The 21125-nt window shown below is 38.3% G+C and overlaps 1 protein-coding gene across 5 annotated transcripts in view; it reads right to left on the bottom strand.

The window, feature by feature from the left end:
* Nucleotides 1-1095: 1095 nt before the first annotated feature.
* DNAJC13 (DnaJ heat shock protein family (Hsp40) member C13) overlaps nt 1096-21125 on the bottom strand; it is a 123435-nt gene continuing 103405 nt past the window's right edge. For all 5 annotated transcript variants that reach the window (XM_059920337.1, XM_059920339.1, XM_059920335.1 and 2 more), the window contains 10 exons: nt 20829-20903; nt 20478-20590; nt 15626-15795; nt 15420-15462; nt 14865-15038; nt 13139-13318; nt 12561-12701; nt 10774-10917; nt 7470-7569; nt 1096-1958 (listed from right to left, as the gene is read on the bottom strand). In XM_059920337.1, coding sequence (XP_059776320.1) covers nt 1852-1958; nt 7470-7569; nt 10774-10917; nt 12561-12701; nt 13139-13318; nt 14865-15038; nt 15420-15462; nt 15626-15795; nt 20478-20590; nt 20829-20903 — 1247 coding nt within the window. In that variant the 3' untranslated portion in view covers nt 1096-1851. The remainder of the gene's footprint in view (nt 1959-7469; nt 7570-10773; nt 10918-12560; nt 12702-13138; nt 13319-14864; nt 15039-15419; nt 15463-15625; nt 15796-20477; nt 20591-20828; nt 20904-21125) is intronic.

Raw genomic sequence — 21125 nt, forward strand, 5'->3', positions numbered from 1 at the left:
CACATTGCCGTGGAGCAACTGGGCCCATGAGCCACAATTACTGAGCCTGCGCATCTGGAGCCTGTGCTCCGCAACAAGAGAGGCCGCGATAGTGAGAGGCCCGCGCACCATGATGAAGAGTGGCCCTCGCTTGCCACAACTAGAGAAAGCCCTCGCACAGAAATGAAGACACAACACAGCCATAAATAAATAATTAATTAAAAAAAAGAACATTAAACATTCCTCTTAAAAAAATAAAAATAAAAATAAAAATAAATAAAAAAGATGAACTGTTATTGGTATTCAAACATCAGTGACTTGCAGATTTATTTAAATGGGCCTTTATTGTAAATATTCACAATATTTACATTCTTTTAGTATTTAAAGAAAATATATTGTTGTAGTGATTTATGCTCTTCTAAAACACCTACTCGTAAATTAGCTGTTAGAATCTCTTTTAGTGAACATATTTTTATGACTAAGTATTTCCTCTTAGAAACTAAAAACCTAGTTATATGTTAAAATACTTACATGGGTGCATTACTCCATAATCTTTAAGTTGAGAGATGATAAATCTGATGGAAAATTTTGAATTAACAATTTATGATATGAATAAGTGTCCATTCCAGCTCTTCTTACACATCAACTGTGGAATAAACTTGGTTCTTGCTTTCAAAGGCAACTTGGAGGGTTGGATATTTCCTTATTCTTTAAGAAGTGTTTGTATATATTTTACATGTTTATATTTTCTTGTAGTCTGTGATCACACTAGAAGACCTCAGTGCTGAAATTTGTTATGTGAAATCTCCTCTCACTCTTCTTTCCTCTTAAAAATATTGGAATTAATGTGTCACATGCATTAAGCTATTTATTAACAGCCTGACCCATTCCTGAATATTGTGTGGAAAATAAATGAGATGCTATCTGTGTCTGGAAATTTAGATGTGGTTGAAATACTAATGAAGGGATTTAGGAATGAACATGTATGTCAATGTAGCTGTATGAGATACTGGAAATGTAAGGCAAAGTCTGTTTACTGCTACTACTACTAAACCTGTCTTAGAAATAAAGATATACAAGGTCTTCAAAGGGAAAAATGAAACGAGAACAAATATATCTCATTAACAAAGCAGTCAATTCCCTTTATTTTTAAAATTTTATGTACACATAAGAATGATCTGTATAATGTACATTCAATATAGAAAGCTTTATATATTTGATAATGTATAGAACATTTCACAATTACACTAATCTCTTACATAACATCTTGACATCCATTTTTAAATTTTTTTGCACAACTCCTTTTTCATTCAATTTGGTAAAGCCAGTTATACATACCAACGTATGCTGTGAGCTCTCAGAAGGTTAATGATTGAGGAGAGGATACCAGCGAACAGGTGCAAGGACAAAACCTAATAGTGTTCGACGGTAGGAGAACAGCCACACAGACTCGATGCAGGAGAGGGAAATGCCCTTCTTAGGGGTGACTTAGATTTCCCAATTTCTGTAGACTGCAGTTCAACCCCACGGTCACACTAGTTCAAAAAAAACATTATAAAAACTAGGAAGAAAGTTTTGTCTTCTTGATTCACAGTCTTGTAAACAGATATAAAGGAACAAAATGTGCTTACATACATCAAGAAAAAAAAATTCTTGTGTACCCGCTTAGGTTGATCCCCAGAGTGCTTTCTTATAACGTGATACAATTAGAATCACTGACTTTTTTCCTAAATAAAAATATATTTATAGAAAAAGGAATAACACTGTCATGAAACCAGGAGAAAGGCAGTTAAGAGTTTTCTTCAACGTATCAGCTGGAGGAATGTGGACGGGGCACTGGCCTTTCAGCGTTTATTGTCTCTCAATAAAGTTTCAAGTCTGAAAGCCAAGGTCGCCTGCCTCGCGGTCTACGGGAGGCGGCAGGTTAGACATGACTGAAGACGATGTCCCTGCAGTAAGGTAGCCAGCAACTCCAGGTCCTGCAAGAGAGAAAGGAAAATACACACCTTCTAAAGAGCAGAGTGATGTGAAAACACTGACCTTTATAAAAATGTCAGAACCAGGTCAAGCACCCCATCACAAGGAACTGATACAATCTATTAGGATTACCTAAGCATACAACGAAACCTTAATAAACAGCTACACAGCACCATTTTCATGGTTTGCCTTTACTATATGACAAAGTTAAAAATCATTTCAAAATTTATGCTGGACAGTAACACTGGAAACATGGAAAAATTTTCCCTTCTCACATCTGGGAAGTTCAATCTTTCAAAAAATCTTGGACGCTGAAGGATATAGCTAATGTCAAATGAGAAAAAATGGGAACAGAGGAAAGAAACTCTGTACTTGGGTCAGTCCATTCGAAAGTCATACGTGATGAATTCCCAACAAAAAACACTTCTATCCACATTCGAGTTAACCTATTTTCATTTGGTGCAAAGAAATGCTACTTTAACAAGTAACACCAAATGTACAAGGGTTGCTACACCAAGGTCTCTGAGAAAGAAAACGCAAACTCTGGACATCGCTCATAGGTCAAAATAAGAGTGCTATGGAAAAGGTATCAATATTTTAGTTTTATATGTCTTGATTCTAACAATCTCTAGTGCACAAAAATGCCATTATCTATGCCAGCATTTATGAAGATGTGGCCTATGAGCATATATAATGGCTTTAGCCCTCTAGTTTATCATGAACTGCAGAGACATTTAATTACACCTCAGAATCACTGCACAACTGTACTCTGCACAACAGAGTACTTGCAAGAGACACCGTACTGCAGCATAATACTGCATATTGAACAATACTTTTAGCTGAAATCATAGGAAACAAGGCAAACAGCTAAGGAACATTGTAAGGGTTAGGACTAGAAAGGCAGTGGAAGCGGCATGCATTTAGCAAAATGGTTCTCTACCTGCTTCAGAGAGCTACACAGAAGTTAGCAAGCTGCCTGGCAGAGCGGATCTAAAGCCCGCTCCTGAGGTGAAGGGGACTGCTGCCAGTTAGAAGGGAAGGAGAGACACCTGAGGGGAAAAAAGAAACATAAGCAGCAAGGGAAGTCATAAGGAAGTGCAAACAGCAGAGCAGTTTGATGAAGGCTAAGGTATAACAGGGACTGAAGCAGGACAAAAGGGGGACAATTCAGATTCATCTTGTTTTTAACCTCATGAGCATGTGTACTGAGGACGTGAAGAAAGCAGACACTGTGTATGCAGCACGTGGTTACACGGCGGCCAGAGACAACTCAGCTCACGTGAGGTGCCACTTGCCACCTGGAGTGCCCGGGAACTTAGAAAACCTAGAAAAAGGATTTTCCCTTTTTTAAGGCAAGGTGGGCCTGCATCTATCAACCCCTGCTTTCCACCAATCAGGACACCAGGCCTTCCACAGACTGCTCAGGAAAGAGACCATACCCCCCTGACAGCAGTTCAGAGCAACAGCGCCACACGGTTACATCACTTCCCACCAACCTGCCACTCTGAACTTCAGGCAGCAGCAAGATTGCTAGGGAACGTGCCAAGGATGCAACCCTTAAGAATAAACCCCTAAACACTCCAGACTGGTACAGTTCCTGAGCACTTCTGATGTGGGCTCAACTTAGTTCACATCAAATGAATAGATTATGAGACCAAATCATGAATGCTACATATAGAGAAAGGACTAAGGATGTGGTTCTCAGACTACATGCTGAGGCACCCCGGGGCAAATTCACACGGGACACCACGGGCTATTTTTAATTTGAGAGACAAATGATATCTGTTGGATACCATACAAACAACTAATCGCAAGTTGTTTGGATATAACTACTTAATAAACTTAATTATTAAGCATTTCTTTTGGCCTAGGGGTAGATAAAGAAAAAAAAAATCACTAAGTAAGGCACTGTGAACTGAGAAAGTTTGGGAACCTCTGGGCTAAAATCTAAATTGTGAATGATGGGCCTAGAAGGATTATCCAGAAGAGACCAAATTCTAGCCCCACCATTTGCCTCTTTAGGAAAGACAAGTCAATTCCTGGTATTTCTCTAAATGAAGTCTGAGATGCTCTCTCCCTCACACCCCTGGCCTCTTCCAGACATGTCTGGCTTCTAGGGGCTGGAAGCTACAGTCTGCTGGGATACGACACTGTGTTCTCCAGAGAAACATGGCAGGAAAGAGTAGGGGCTGCCAGAAACGGGGCACATGGCACACTGTGTAAGGCAGCTGGACTTAAGAGGGATGTGAAAACCAAGAATCCCACAGAATGGAATTGGCTGCCATGATGGAGTAGTGGAAGGAGCATGGCCTTTGGTGAAAATGAACATGGGATTCTCAGTGGGGGGGAAAAAAAGAAAGCCCTGTCTTAGCAGCAATGTCCTACAATAAACTGACACTGACCTTAGGGAATCTTTCCTAACATGGCTCCCATTGTGTAGTCTTGGACACGTGTAAAAAGAAAAACAAAAGGTAATAAAAACCAACTCTGCAAAGAACTAATGGACCAGTTTGATGAGAGGCCCAAGAAATGCACACTTGCTCCCTTTGATGACCTTAGGAAAACAAGTTAACTATTCCACATGCCTCTAATTAAATAGAAGTAAATAAGTATATGGTACAAAGTTCTTCATCTCCAATTCTAGCTCTTAAAAGCATCTTTGCCTTGGCCCACTTCTCTTTCTTTCCTTGTTGTTCCTTCTTTCTCTACTGATTTTCTAGGTAAGGAAATCTGAGGATTTTCACTGCTGAAATTATTTTTATAGGGCTTTGAGCTTGTTAGCACCAAGCTCTTCTAAAACAAAATAAATGGCTAAGTAACCCAAGGCCCTGCAAAATGAGCAGTTACAGCTTAACTGCACCATGGGTAAAGTCCCACTGAGGCACTTTTAGATGAACATTTATCATAAAACAAAACAATATGCCAGGCTAGAGGGTCCGTCTCATCTCAATTTATCAACACTGAATAATCTTGCCTAGGACATTTTAATTTTTACCCCAAATCCTGAACATGTGACTGAGTGACATTTGCTCAGCAGCCAGGAAGAAGAAAATTATAAATGCGATTAGTCATTCCCATCTTATTTTGAAATAGTAATTAACTTTCCTTTATCTCTCCCCATCTCCTAAACAAAATCTACTTATCAGAAGAAAAGGCTGGTGACAACTTATGTTCTCACAGCACCTTATTTCATTTGCAAATTGATTAGACAGGGGCTGGTACAAACTGAATCTTCTCAAGACTGAAGGCAGAGTGGGGTAAATTTAAAATTCCAATTCAACACAACACTGTATACATTCCATGGAGTTCCATGTAACGGAATTTTATCATTATTAGAAGTACTAGCCCCTTTTATCAAACAATGACACACAATTCAACGGAAAAGCTCAAACACAAAAAAGAAAACATTTGGCAATCCAAGCGATAAATATACATCAGTTCAACCGGTAGTACTTTCACAACAAAAGAACATCCCAGACTGATGATGTGCTAAGAACTGGACAATTAGGGGGCCAACACAGCTCAGAGCTAGTCCAGATTGTCCCACGTCAACTGATGTGCCCTTGGGCTTCAACAATGACCTTCAGAATGGCCACAGTAAAGCTCCAGGCCCTTTCCAGGCTGGGATTTATACCACCTACCCCTCGATGGCTTTATATGGAACTTGCTGCCCCGTGAGCCAGACCAAGGATGTGAAGAAATTTATAAACCCCAGCCTTTTTATTTCCCTAACCTTCTGCAGCCCATCAAAGCTGCTTCTCATAACTCATTCAGAAGCTACCCCAGGGATCCAAGTAAAAGGAAAGGCACAGACAGAAACCTTTTGGCTCCCTGAACTTTTCCTACAGTTATTAGGGAATCTGGGTGGGGGTGAGGACCAAGTGATTTCTAAAGGAACTCTAGGTCTCTGAAGATAAATCCTTCTCTCTTCTGTATTCTAACGACAGACCTTTTGACCCACAGCTGTTAGTACGTCAAAGATCACCTGCAGTCTTTTATTCCATCCAGTCAAGTCAGTGAATGCAATGAATGTGAAGTACACTCAAGAACAAAAAGAATTAGAAGAGGCCTTCCTGTCCCTGCTTGTAATCTATATCTTCCTATTCTTCAAGGTCAAATTTTAAATAAGTTTACTCTCAGCTAGAAAAAAATACGGCAGATTTTCCAATCGTACCGTTCTTACATACAAAGTAATGAATATAATACCATGAAAAGGTGGTATTGTGTAAACTTTTTGGGAAAAGAGTCTAAAGTGGTAGTTTTTAGTGTGTCTATAAGAACATACTCCTACTTAGAAGCTACAGCTTTACCCCGAATTTGAAAGAGATATGGAAGAGACTAAGACCATATTCTAGGTATTTCTCTCCATAGAAATCATAGGGCAGGGGATGGGAAAGGTAGAAGGGAAACCCACAGCACTCTACTCTTAATGCACACACATGCACCACATGTTCATAATTTCTAGAAGTCTGATTATAAATTTTAGTGGATTAATATTAAAGAGGTCACAGTGGAGGAAAAAACAGTAATGTCACAACCACGTCTAAAATTAAAACCATGCAAAACTTTCACCAAAGTCCCCACTTCTGAATATTCAAGATTTGGTCTTCAGGATTTATAAATTTCTATACTAGCGATCAGGATTATTAAAACAGTTACACTGGTGTGAGAAACCCTGGGTAATTAATTTTTTCTCTCAATTTACCTACATCATCTCTGGTTAGAGGAGGACGCAGGGCTGACATTTTTTAAAATACTATAATTTCAGGCAGGCTGCAAGAATCACTTAATATTCCTAAGGTTAATTTCAAACTAAAAACTTTTATACCAAAGACTATATTTCATTTTCAGCATTTAGCAATAGACTTCTGTGACTTTCTTTTTAAACAGAAGCTAATATGAAAACAAGTATTCCAAAATTACTATGCTAAAATAAGTCTGTAAAATGGACAAATGTCCCAAGCTTCTGCAGTGTATTATCTTCTGATCCCTAGGCAGTAAAACATCCTTTCCTTTATGGTACCCACATATTTCCTCCCACGAGAAGATAAACTCTAAATATTTAGTAAAACTTCAGATTAATCACTGGTAACTTCGAAGAAAAAATATTTCACATGTGAGTATGCATATTTGGAACTTCAACCTAGTATTCTGACAGAATGGAACGATGCTATCATATTTCTGAGTAGATATCTCTCCACTCTTTTTTTACATGTTCAAGATAAACATTTTAATACAGCCATACTCCAAATACAACATATGACACCATGGATTTACTGGATCAAAACTAAGCAGTGTCCACGTTGCAGTCAGCACACATTCGACACCACAGCAGTTCGCATGCTGTCTGGGCTAGAACCAGAGGTCCACTGCATGCCCACAGCATCTCCAAGACAGGTAGCTAGGAACCTAGGAAAACCCTCTAAATGCCATTTTTAGTCTAGACAGGGCAAAAGAAAGGTCCAAGTGGCTTCTGCCATGTGTCTTAGGGAAGAGAATTGGGTGTGGTTTACCTGTGAGGTATCCTGCTGTTTGTGACTCAGAAATAAACAAGTCATGTTTCTGATCTTTGAAGGCACTCCAGACTGAAGAACGAGACAGGATTTCATTCACCTAGGGAAGTAAAACAAACTCTTTGAACTTAAACAAACTAAGTGCTAGATGTTGGTAGATGAAATTAAAGAGAAAAAGCAAACTTACAAGACAAAAGGAACAGGCCAGCTGAGGAAAGAACCAAAGATGAACCAAGACCTCACATTCATCAGACACTCTATACCAGGCACATCTCATTAAGCCAAATGCAAGTAAGTCCCTAAATCAGTCTTCCCTCTAAACTTGGACTCTACTATTTGAACTTACTGACTTGTATGTAATTTGGGCACGAAGATGTTCTTGTGATAGTAACAACTGGCTGACAGTGTGGTGTGGGTTCATGAAGTATTCCTCAGGAAGGGGTTTGGGGAGGAGCTACTGCAAAACTCAAGCTACAACTTTTTTTTTTTTTTAACATCTATTTATTTATTTGGCTGCACCGGGTCTTAGTTGCGACACGTGGGATCTTCATTGCGGCATTCAGGCTCTTAGTTGCGGCATTCGGGTTCTCTGACCAGGGATCAAATCCAGGCCCCCTGCACTGGGAGTGCAGAGTCTTAACTGCTGGACCTCCCCGGAAGTCCCTCAAGCTACAATTTAAAGCACTTTTTCAAACTATGGATGTGACCTGTTAGAAGTTTAAGAAATCTATTAAGACAGTTGTGATCAACATGCTTGAGAAAATAAAATAGATTAATATAGAAAGCGTCAGAGTATCACATGTAAAATGGGCAAAATTGTCCTGTGATATATATACACACACGAGTATAAATAACATGTGTGTAAATGTGTATTGGACTAAGATGGAAGACATGTTTCTTTCTGTGACATAGATAAAAAAAAAGTTTAGGAAATTCCAATATAGAGGATATCTTTCGCATATCAAAGTTCAGATCAAATATTTATTGAGCACCTCATATGTGGGTTGCACAGTGGACACAAAGATGAGAAAGACTTTCTCTGTCCCTGAAGTGCCTACAGTTTAGTAGGGGAGACAGACAATGCCAGATAACTTAGCGGTAAGCATTAAAGTAGAGATATATACGGGGACTGTGTGAGTCCAAAAGACTCTTTGTCCCAACCTTGGAGAGAAGCAATGGTGGAAGTGATTAGTTGTGAAGGTGCTAAAGTTCCTATTTTGGAAACTATCATAACTCTTTCCTCCCCTTGGGAGTGGAAGGTGGGTGTCAAGGTTGCTCTGCTAATTCTCATCAACAGGAATCCAGAGGGGAGGACAATTGCTGGCACGCGGTACACAGGAGTGCCTTTGCTTAGCATTCAGAACACCCACAGGTAACTTTATTCAACATATAGTTAATGACTGCAGCAGCACATGCTGTCTCTCTTCTTTATTATCATCTTAAATAGTTCAAATGAGAATACTGCTAGGAGGGACAACAGCATACAAAATGTTTCTTTAGTTGGAACATACAAACACAATGGATTCACTAAAGGAGAGGTTTAAGTCAATTTAAACCTACAGAAGAACATTAGTAGGTAGAAATAGTCCAAACATCTATCAACGGATGAATGGGTAAACAAATCGTGGCATATACACACAATGGAACATTATTCAGCCTTAAAAAGGAATGAAGTGTTGAAACACACTATAACGCAGATTAACCTTGAAAACATGCTAAGTGACAGAAGCCAGACACAAAAGGTCACATATTGTATGATTCCATTTATGTGAAATGTCCAGAATTGGTGAATTCCTAGAAAACAGAGTGGTGACTGCCAGAAGCTGAGGGGAAGAAGAAATGGGAAATAACTGCTTAATTGGTACAGAGTTTTGGGGACTAGATAAAGTGGTGGTTATACAACATTGTTAATGCACTAAATACCAGTAAATTGTTCAATTTAAAATGGTTAATTTTATGTTATGTAAATTTCACCTCAACTTAAAAAAAGAGAGCATTACTAGATAGGGCTATATAATAATACTGAATGAGGAACTCCTCAGATGCAACATTAAGAATAAAACCAGGGCTTCCCTGGTGGCGCAGTGGTTGAGAATCTGCCTGCCAGTGCAGGGGACATGGGTTCGAGCCCTGGTCTGGGAGGATCCCATATGCCACGGAGCAACTAGGCCCGTGAGCCACAACTACTGAGCCTGCGTGTCTGGAGCTTGTGCTCCTCAACAAGAGAGGCTGCGACAGTGAGAGGCCCATGCACTGCGATGAAGAGTGGCCCCCACTTGCTACTAGAGAAAGCCCACGCACAGAAACGAAGACCCAACACAGCCAAAAATAAATAAATAAATAAATAAATAATAATAATTAAAAAAAAATTTTTTTTTTAAAAATTGTGGTTGCAAACCACAAATAAATCGATTTCAAAAAAAAAAAAAAAAGAATAAAACCAATGAGGAAGACGGGAATAAAGACACAGACCCACTAGAGAATGGACTTGAGGATATGGGGAGGGGGAGGGGTAAGATGTGACAGGGTGAGAGAGTGGCATAGGCATATATACACTACCAAATGTAAAATAGATAGCTAGTGGGAAGCAGCCACATAGCACAGGGAGATCAGCTCGGTGCTTTGTGACCACCTAGAGGGGTGGGATAGGGAGGGTGGGAGGGAGGGAGATGCAAGAGGGAAGAGATATGGGAACATATGTATAACTGATTCACTTTGTTATAAAGCAGAAACTAACACATTGTAAAGCAGTTATACTCCAATAAAGATGTTTAAAAAAAAAAAAAACCAATGAGGAAAATTAAATTACTGAACTGGTTTGAACTCAGCATATGCATGCAGCTGAAACACATTAATAGAATCTAAGTTACAACAAAAAGGAAGCCAACACTTTGTAAGTGCTAATAACGGAAGGAGATGAAACTAAAATGATGTTCTGTATCTTTTAAAATGGTATTATGGGATGGTTAATGAATGCAGTTATCACTATTCCACAGTAACTCCTAGAACTGAAAGTTAATCTTAACCGGCAACTAAATGCTCAGTATTCTTCTATGCTGAAGAATGTGCAACATGCTACCACTATCCAGAGAAAGAATCCTCCCGGTGACTATTTGAGTATATAGTTTGTGTTTTATGAGGCAGCTATGCTAGTCCATCCCTGGTCTTGGGATCTGCTCCAGTTACGGTCAAGAACCACACCTGTAGGTGGAACCTGAGCTGAGGTGCATAGATCACCAATGGCCAAGACACCTGGCTTTGAAAATGCCTTGTAATCGGCAAAGTTACCTCTGTGCAGACTCACCTGTTCTCCATGCTGCAGGCTTCGAGTCATTGCCTTGAGAGCTTTAACAATCTGAGCCTTTGTGGCTGCTGGGCTGTCCAGATTTTCAAGGCCAATGCCTTCAAGTAATTTTAAGAGGTATGGGACCAAATCTGCTTTCAGGGCCTAGAAGAGAATATTAAGTATACATACGTGTGTACGTGTGTGTATGTATGTATGTGTCTGTGTGTCTATATATATATATAGACACACACACAAATATATACGCTTTAAAAAATGTAAGCCGTCCACTGAGGAAATAATTTCACTCCCAGAACCATATCTGGAAGAGGACACTCTGCTTTATTTTATTTTAATGCCAGATGCAGAATTTCGGGGGCGAGGGTATCTAATAGTAATGACATTTTTACTTAATGAGATTTTATTCTGTTCCATCAACTATTCTAAATGCTATATGCTGATTATTTTACTTAATCCTCCCAACACCTAATGATGTAGGCACAACTATAATATTGCCAATGGAAAAATCAATGCATGGAGGGTAAAACATGTTGACAGTCACAGAGCTAGACAGTAATGGAATCTGTGTCTGGACCTATAAAGTACAGAACCTGAGCTTCAGCGAGTATACTGGTCTGCTTCCTCTAAGGACATACACTGATGGGCAACAATATTGGCAGTATATTAGTTCTTTTTCACATTTTCTTAAAACATCAACCTTTGCATTCACCATACATTTTCTATTAGCCTAATAAAAGCTAAGTAATACTCTGCTACCACATAATTTTCACTGCCCGCTCTGAAATTCAAAGGAAAGAGGTGGAAGTAACTAAGTAAGTCTACCTCTTTTTTACAGATATTATTCTTGGAACAACCCTGTGAGAAGTCATAACTTTATTTTACAGATGAGGAATCTGAGTACTGTAAGGTTAAATATCATGCCTGAGGTCACAGAGCCATCAAGTGGTAGAACTAACTCATGTTCTTTCCAATACAACAACCCTCCCAGCCAATTATAAATTTGAACCTCAGAGCATCCAATTATCTCCTTGAAATGTACTCAGTACTTCTAACCTGCCTGAACAAGGAACAGGGATGGAAGTGGGGGTGGATGGAGAGAGAAGATGTGAGAGGAAAAGGGGCTGGGAAATAGGAGGGCCAGATAATAAGGATGCAGGGCCTTGTATTCAGGCTAAGGATGTCAAATGTCACTTTGTCATCTGGCAGGTAATGGGAAACCATTGAAGGATTTTTAAGTGAAGAATGAGTTACACGTTTAAAAGTTGTATTATAGAAAGATCACTTTCTCAATGGCTTTTAAATTTATTATATGTTTTTTGGTTCCCTTGATGTCTGCTACATTGGTACCCACAAAGTCTTCTTTTCATTAGATGGGTAGTCTCTTTGAAAAGGACTATAAAAACCTTGGCATGTTTTTTGAACATGACTTCAGAAACAAAGGAATGAATAAACAGAATGAATCTTTCCAAAAAGGATAAAACAAATTTTACAAAGCAAGTTAAGGATAAATGCTTAGTAAATAACCAAAATTTAAAATTCAGACATCACAAAAGTACTTTGACATTGGAAGGATTTTTGGTAGCTGGCCCACCTTTTCTGTGTGTATATATACATGTGCCTGTGTGTGTGTGTGTGTGTGTGTGTATAAAATATAAAATTGTGCATGCACAAATTCACAAGTTACCTCTCTGCCAAGTCAGGGAAACCAAAATCAGTGCTAAATAAGTGAAAATCTATTTGTTTGGTATGTTGCCTTCCCTAAAATAGAAATCTAGAAAGTCACTTACTTGTGCTACTAATTCACTCTGCTCCTTCTGAAACATTCGGTTAATTGCTTCACAGGCTAGACCAATAGTATCTGGTCTCTTTTTCATTCCATTTATCAGTGGGCCAATGGTCTCCAAAGATGCCATGGCTCGAACACACAGCTAAGTGCCCAAAAAGAGAAGGTTACTTGTAGACTAGCAATATTTTATGTAACACGGTAAATACCACAATAATATATGAAAAACCTACATTCAGTTCAAGTTTTTTTTTTTTTCTTTTGGGCCGCGCCACGCCAAAAATCCCTTAGTTCCCCGACCAGGGATTGATCCCATGTTCCCTGAAGTGGAAGTGCCAAGTCTTAACCACTGGACCACCAGGGAAGTCCCATCAGCTCAAGTTTAATAATGAACTAAGTCAAATTCAGTCTCCTATTAATCAGATCATTTAAACCAGTTTAAGAATTGTTACAATACCATGAGGCTCGTATGGATTAAGGCATATGGTAGGAAGGGGATTTATACTTCAATGTACATTAGTCAGGAAGAGGGAGCACAGATGAATTCTAGAGCTATAAGCTACTAAATGGATTCATCAATACCTCATTTTCAGACAGGGCATGAATAACTCGAATGGCACTCTTAGGAATGGCATTGTTCCTATGATTCATCGCCTGGATAACTTTGGGAAGATGGCCCAATGGTGGGACCTGATCAGCCAGCTGAGGCTGTGCATTGAAGAGACATACTGTTGCCATTGTCAAAGTTTCCAGAGTTTCTCCCTGGAGGGTATAAAACAAACAAACAAGCAAACTGTAAAATACTGATGAAGTCCTAAACATCCTTGGTAATTATTTGGTGTTACTAAGGGTCCACAAGTTCTAAGTGCTGATACTTGAAAAGTGATCCCTAAATCCTAAAAGAACAACAAACTTCCCCATCTTGACAAAGGCATGAATTTAAAGGACTTTAAGAATGTGATACATTAATCTAAGCAACCTTTCTCTGGGCATTTCTATTCCACATCTCATTTCTATTGCAGATAAGAGATGTCTATTAAGAGATCAGCTCTCAAAAGATATTACTAGAAATTTTCAGATAATGTTATAGAAATGCCAATGTCAGAGAACATCAATCATTCAGGAGAATGAAGAACTAGCAAAAATGTTTTCCCCAGTTCTATTAAAAATCCTACTAATTAACATGTCTGGCTGTCATAATGCACTTTCTATTGTGGAAAATGGATTGCAAAGACCTGTAACTTATACCATTATATGCAAACATATATATCCATAACATAACATGTCTTAAATAAACATGGAAGCTGGGATGCACTGAAAAAGAAAGCAATATAGAAGGAAAATGTTATACGTTTTTCTGTTTGCAAGTTTCTCCTTTCTGAGGATTTCATTTTTTAAGCAAACTATGTATGTAGTAAAAATTCTAGTAAAGAGAAAATGTGACTATAGAAAGAGACATATGTAAATATCTGACATAATGTTAATTTTTGCAAAGCTAATGATAGTAACTAATGATTTCTAAGTACTCGACATTATACTAAGCACTCCACATTTATCAAAACTCATGAAAACTTCAGCCTTAGGGGCAGATGCTGTTACCCTTCTATGAGGTAACTGAGGTAGAATGAGGAGGCATTACTCCAGGCCACAGAGCTAGTCAGTGGGGGGGCTGGTACTGGGGTCCAGGACCATTTAACAACACAGATCGGGCTCTTAATCACCTCTACTGCCAGCTTGCTTAATTAATTATGTACCTCAATTATTTTCAATATATGAGTTCAAATAACAAAACCTTATATTACATCAGGGTTTATGACTTGCCAAGCCAAGACCAAGTCTACTCTCCTACTCACTCCTGCTTTCCTACTAGCCTTTGGCTTTGAGCATAGGTACAGGGTTCACCCATGTAGTTAAGACTCCCCTGTCAATTTTTTTAAGTAGGGTCATTCCTGCCATCTATGGCAAGCTAAGTGAAGAACATGCCCTAGCAGGACACACTTCCATTTAGGTTTCTACACTGCACATTTAGGTTTCTCCTTAAAACCATACCATCACTGGAAATGGGACAGCAGAAACCTTTCAGAGCTACTATAATTGTTAGAAATAGCATCCTCTCAATATACATACCTCCAACTTTTACCAAGAAGTTTCACTTTTGACAAGGCATGTGTGAATTTAAGGGTGGCTGCTACATTGAAAGAGGTAGCCAATTCTTAATGTATGGTCAATGAGGATGGTGTTTTAACAGAAACACTATCAACATGTTTAGCAAACTATATGAAATGTCTGGCTGACGGCTAAAGCTTACGTGAGGATTGTTCTTCTCCAGGAGCTCAGTTAACTTTTCTAGCAGTGCAATAAGAAATTCTCTAGGCTTTCTTAGAACCCAAGCTGGTTGTGCAATAAAGATTCTCAAGAAAACTCCTCCAACAGCAAGTTCACCTTCTGCTTCTGCAAACACCACAGCAAAATCTTCAGGCAACTTTAAATAGAGAAAGAATAGTCAAGTCACTTACTAATCATTAGTTGTACATTAAGCAAGAAATAAAAACCCTATTAAAGAAATCGTTATGAAATTAACTAGTCCTTAAATAGTCATTAATATAATCAAATCAAAATTATTGTAAGTTTTATTTTCTCTTAACAAAATTCAGAAAAAGCCCTTTGATTAAGTTACTTACTCTGAAAGTGAGTATTCCTACTTTTATGTTTACAACCTTATTTTCCAGGGGAAGACCTAAGTTTCTTAATGACAAAGTATCTAAAAGGTTGGCATTAAACTCACTCATCAGGAGTTTAAAAAAACAACAAAAATTTACAGTAAAATGTAAAATTCCTTCCTCTGAATAAAAGTATACTTTACCTTCCAGTTTACATCGGGGTTGTCTTGCTGAGTTTTAAAGTGCCTTGGGAAAAAAAAAAGGAGAAAGGACATCAAACTTCAGTCACAAGACACACTTTCATGCATGTAGAGTAAGCCTTAGAAAGGTGACAGACAACGTGAGGCACGCCTGCCTGCCCGGTGACCCCACCTGAAGGCACTAAGTTACTGCGCGTCTCTTGACTTACTCGAGCACCATTTCTCTAACTGTCATGGACACTTTATCTCTGGAGCTGTCATTCCAAATTAACTCAGGATTTTCATGAGTTCCTTCAAAAATATGTACGGCAGCTTCAGGGTTGTCTCTCATGGCATCCATAAACACGCTCGGGAGAAATTTCATCAATGTAATTCGAACCTAGATGAGGAGGTTTGAGAAAGAAAAGAGACCTATTGGAAACATCTCAATATTTGGTCTGCTTTACATTTCTCTAAGACAGAATGTTGCTGTAATTTATGTTATGGCTGATATGGGCCACAACTATCATCCAAAAATTCTGGACTGAGAGAACAGATAAACCTTGGTTTATGCAAAGGTAACAAGACTCACTACGACCTGCTACTACTTACCTATCCAGGTTCATTTCCTCTCTCCTCCTCAAATTTAAGAAACTTTAAGAAATTCAGCACCAGTGGGGTGTGAAGTTCCCAGAGCACACCACCCTGCCAGATCCTGCCCTGCACATGCTGTTCCTTCTTCCCAGAAGGCCCTTAGCTGGCCTGTCCCTCCACCCCTCCCACACCCCACACCCTCACAAATTTTTCTCATGCTACCTTTGTGGCGTACAAGTATTTTTTAGTGCATTTATTTTGCTATACTGTGTTTTACATTATACTGTGCCTTTTTCCAGAAAGGATTTAAAAAACAGCTTAAAAAAATATATCCAAGACACACATACACACAAACTGAAAATTAGTCCGAGGCATAAGGACAAAAGGAAAATGAAGGTTGGAAAGATAAGTTTTTCCTTCAGGTCCTCACATAGTTTTCCTTCCTTTGTGTCATTCAAGTCTGTGCTCAAATCTCATCTTATAGAAATCTTCCCTGGCCAAGTCTGTCTTGCTGTTGCTGTATTTTCAGCCCCTGGCACAAGCAGATACTTGAATGAATATCTCATTCAGTATATACTCTGAGTATACTCATTCAGATACTTATTTGAATGAATGAGACTAATAGGAAGTCAGTACACAAAGGAAACATCAAAAGCTCTGTATAATTGCAAGCAATATATTACAAATTTAGCCCTGAACTCCTAGCAGCCAATGAACTAAAGGAAACAGTGTCAGTTACATGATAGAGAGCATCCACAAAACAGGATGTGTGTCAGTTTTCTTGGTCAAATGGATCTAAGACATAAATACAAGAGTTAAAACTATAAAACTCTTGGGAAAAAATACAGGCATAGATCTTTGTAACCTTGGATTAGATAATGGCTTCTTATATATGACATTAAAAGCACAAGCTACAACAACAACAAAGATAGTATGGACTTCATCAAAATTAAAAAAAGACACCATCAGTAAAGTGGAAAGACATCCACAAAATGGGAGAAAATATTTGCAAATCATATATCTGATAAGGGACTGGTATCCAAAATATATAAAGAACAATTACAACTCAATAGTAAAAAGACAACCCAATTAAAAAATGAGCAAAGGATGTGAATAGATATTTCTCTAAAAAAGATGTACAAATGGCCACTTAAGCACATGAAAAGACATTCAACATCATTAGGCACCAGGAAAATGCAAACCAAAACCCTGAGATAACACTTCACACCTACTAGGATGACTATACTCAACAAAGATATATAGGGTGGGCCAAAAAGTGCCTTCGGTTTTTTAAGTAAAAATAAAAGACACATTTTTCATTTTCAGCAAGAACTTTATCAAACAACGTATTCACTCTTTTATTCCACTACCTTCTGCCATTTTTCAGGCAACTTCATAATTCCATCTTCCCAAAACTTCTTATCTTTTTGAACAAATAACTGTTCCAGGTACCTTTTTCAGTCTTCCAGGGAACTGAAATTTTTTCCATTAAGAGAACTTTGTAAAGACTGAAATAAATGGAAATCCTAAGGTGCAATGTCTGGTGCATACGGCAGATAAATCAGAACTTCCCAGCCAAGCTGTAACAGTTTTTGCCTGGTCATCAAAGAAACATGTGGTCTTACGTTATCCTGATGGAAGATTATGTGTTTTCTGTTGACTAATTCTGGACACTTTTCATGGAGTGCTGCTTTCAGTTGGTCTAATTGGGAGCAGTACTTGTTGGAATTAATTGTTTGGTTTTCCAGAAGGAGCTCATAATAGAGAACTCCCTTCCAATCCCACCATATACACAACATCACCTTCTTTGGATGAAGACCGGCCTTTGGTGTGGTTGGTGGTGGTTCATTTCACTTGCCCCACGATCTCTTCCATTCCACACTGTTGTACAGTATCCACTTTTGTCGCCCGTCACAATTTGTTTTAAAAATGAAACGTTTTCATTACGTTTCAATAGAGAGTTGCATGCAAAAATATGGTCAAGAAGGCTTTTTTTGCTTAACTTAATGTGGAATCCAAGCATCAAAGCGATTCACATGACCAAGCTGGTGCAAATGATTTTCAGTGCTTGATTTGGATATTTTGAGTATGTCAGCTCTCTCCTGCGTGGTATAACATTGATTGTTCTCAATTATTGTTTCGATTTGATCGCTATCAACTTCAACTGGTCTACCTGACCATGGAGCATCGTCCAGCGAGCAATCTCCAGCACAAAACTTCGCAAACCATTTTTGACATGTTCCAGCAGTCACAGCACCTTCTCCATACACTGCACAAATCTTTTTGTGCGTTTCCGTTGCATTTTTACCTTTCTTGAAATAATAAAGCATAATATGCTGAAAATGTTGCTTTTTTCTTCCATCTTCAATATTAAAACGGCTACACAAAAATTAACCAATATTGATTAAGTCTTTTTTTAAATGCACGCTGATATGACAGCTGTCACATACAATCCAACAAAATTGTTTTGAATGAAGTTAAAGACAGCTAAGTGCTACTAGAGCCATCTTACGGAAAAAACTGAACGAACCTTTTGGCCCACCTAATATAACAAGTGTCAGAGAAGAGGTGGAGAAATCAGAATCCTCACACATCACTGGTGGGAATGTAAAATGGTGCAGCCACTGTGGAAAACAGTCTGATAATTCCTTGAAAAGTTAAAAATAGTGTTACCATATGATCCAGAAATTCTACTCTCGGAGAAATAAAATACATATCCACACAAAAACTTGTACACATGTGTTCACAGTAGCATCACTCAGAATAGCCAAAAAGTAGCAATAATCCACGTGTCCATTTTCAAATGATAAATGGAAAAAACAAAATGTGGTATATGTATACAATAGAATATTATTTGGCAATAAAAAGGAAGGAAGTACTGACACATGCTACAACATGGAAGAATCTTGAAAACATTATGCTAAGTGACAGAAGCCAGACACAGAAGACACATATTATGATTCCATTTACATGAAATGCTCAGAATAGGCAAATCTATAGAGACAGAAAGTAGGTTAGTGGTTGCCAGGTGCTAGGGGGAAGGTGAATGGGAAGTGACTGATAAAGGGAATGGGTTTTTTTCCTGGGTTGATGAAAATGTTTCTAAAATAGATTGTTGTTGCCCAAACCAATGAATTGTATACTTCATATGTGTGACTTGTATGGTATGTCAATTATATCTCAATAAAGTTGTTACCAAAAAGGAAAATAAGTTTACTGACCCCAGTTCTAGAATCTCTTGCTGCAAATCATTCAATTAAGGAGCTGACACTTGTATTTTTCCTATACAGAAAATTTAAGTGTAAATATATTCACCTTGGTAAAATTTGTCCCTCATGTATTTCAAAGGTCAAAAAATTACTGAAGAGCTCAAAAATCAATCAATCAATACATATTTATTTTAAATATCTAAAACATTATTTAAAACATGTAATATTAGACATTATAATTATGTGCTACCCAACTCTAGCTTTAAGAAAACTCAATATTAAATATCAATATTCATGGACTTCCCCGGCAGTCCAGTGGTTAAGATTCTGCCTTCCAATGCAGAGGGCGTGGGTTCGATCCCTGGTCGGGGAACTAAGATCCCAAATGCCACGCATGGTGTGGCCAAAAATTTTTTTAAAAAAATCAATATTCATGATTTTATGGACCCTTGCTATAGATATCCAAATGTAATCGCCCTTATCCCATCAACCCTGTTGATGACAGACTATTAACCATATTCCCAAAGTAAAACAGTTCTAGGTCCTGTGCCAGATTCTCAGGAGATCAGACAAGGAAAAAAAACAACTGAATCTAGCGTGTTTTACTGATGTAAAATAACACCTAACACTCTGGAAGTGGGGGCTCAGGAGCCTTCATTTCATATCTGGGCTGGCTTCAGTGAGCATTACTTCATGTGAAACTGATTTAATAACAGAAGAAGGGGACTTTGATTACACCTGTGTCTGGATGAAATTCTATTTAGAAGTGCTGTTCTAACAGGTTCCTGCTCTGCAAATTGGACCATGGTTCCAGAGATCATCTTGTTAGCTCCAGATTCTTAATGAAAGATCTCCCTGCAGAGAGGGGAAGCAAAGGTGCTGTTACTCACGTGCTATATGGCTTTAACTAATACAGGTGTGGGGTGTATCTCCTTCACAAGCTACCTCCACAGGCCAATCCTTGAAGTGTGAAAGTCTAACCTAACGTATCATCCGTCATAACTTAAATATACTTTTCTTCTTTCTTCAAGGGAGATGAACAGCTTTATCACCATAATTCAAATACTCTCTTAAGACTTCTCAATTCTAGTGCAGGCTTCACCGACTATAATTTTTTTCTAACTAGTAATATATAGGAATAATTTCAGGTATGTCGATCTTCCAACTTTCACATTAAGTTATTTCCTCACCATCTCAGACTTTGGTAACCCTCATGTAATCCGTTATCAAAGTTACAGAGCTTTAATAATTTCTTTCTAAGAACCCATTTTGTGCTCACCTTTGGACCTATTAGTTTATCTGCTGTCATTTTAGCAAAAAGTTCTGCTGTCTGGGCTCGAACCTGTGGATGTGTTGAATTGCAGAACATGTCTAGTAAATAAATCAAAGCTCCTGTGAAGGAAAGAAAGAATTAGTGTTTATACTCTAAATAAAAAAAAAAAGACTTTTCTAATCATAGAATCATAGTAGAATTCATTTTCAACCTTGTTTCAACTCAATGCCGTTTGGTTTTTTTTAAACTGTAAACCTTCCAAAGCATTCTTCTAGTTTATCAGACTATACAAAGCAGCTCAAAATAAGCTTCACCATTACTGAGCATGACTGGATGAGAAAGCACTCCATACATTACCTTTTGCCATTGCTTCTTTGATTATTTTTGTACTTGATGTCAAAGCATAAAGAGTTTCCAGAACAAGCTGACGACCTGCAAAGTAAAAGACATTTCAAGGAATGTATCATCACATTAGCTTACATTTACTGGGCACCAGTGCCAGGCACTGAACTAGGTGTTCTACACAGGGTATTATACTTACATCTTCACAATAACCAGCAAGACAGGAATTGTGGCCTCCTTATGAGTGAGGAAGCTGAGACCCAGATTGACCAACCCATGGATTCACAGCTAGTGAGAGGTATAGCTCACTAT

This window comes from Balaenoptera ricei, chromosome 4 (assembly GCF_028023285.1).
Source record: "Balaenoptera ricei isolate mBalRic1 chromosome 4, mBalRic1.hap2, whole genome shotgun sequence".
Lineage (NCBI taxonomy): Eukaryota > Metazoa > Chordata > Mammalia > Artiodactyla > Balaenopteridae > Balaenoptera > Balaenoptera ricei.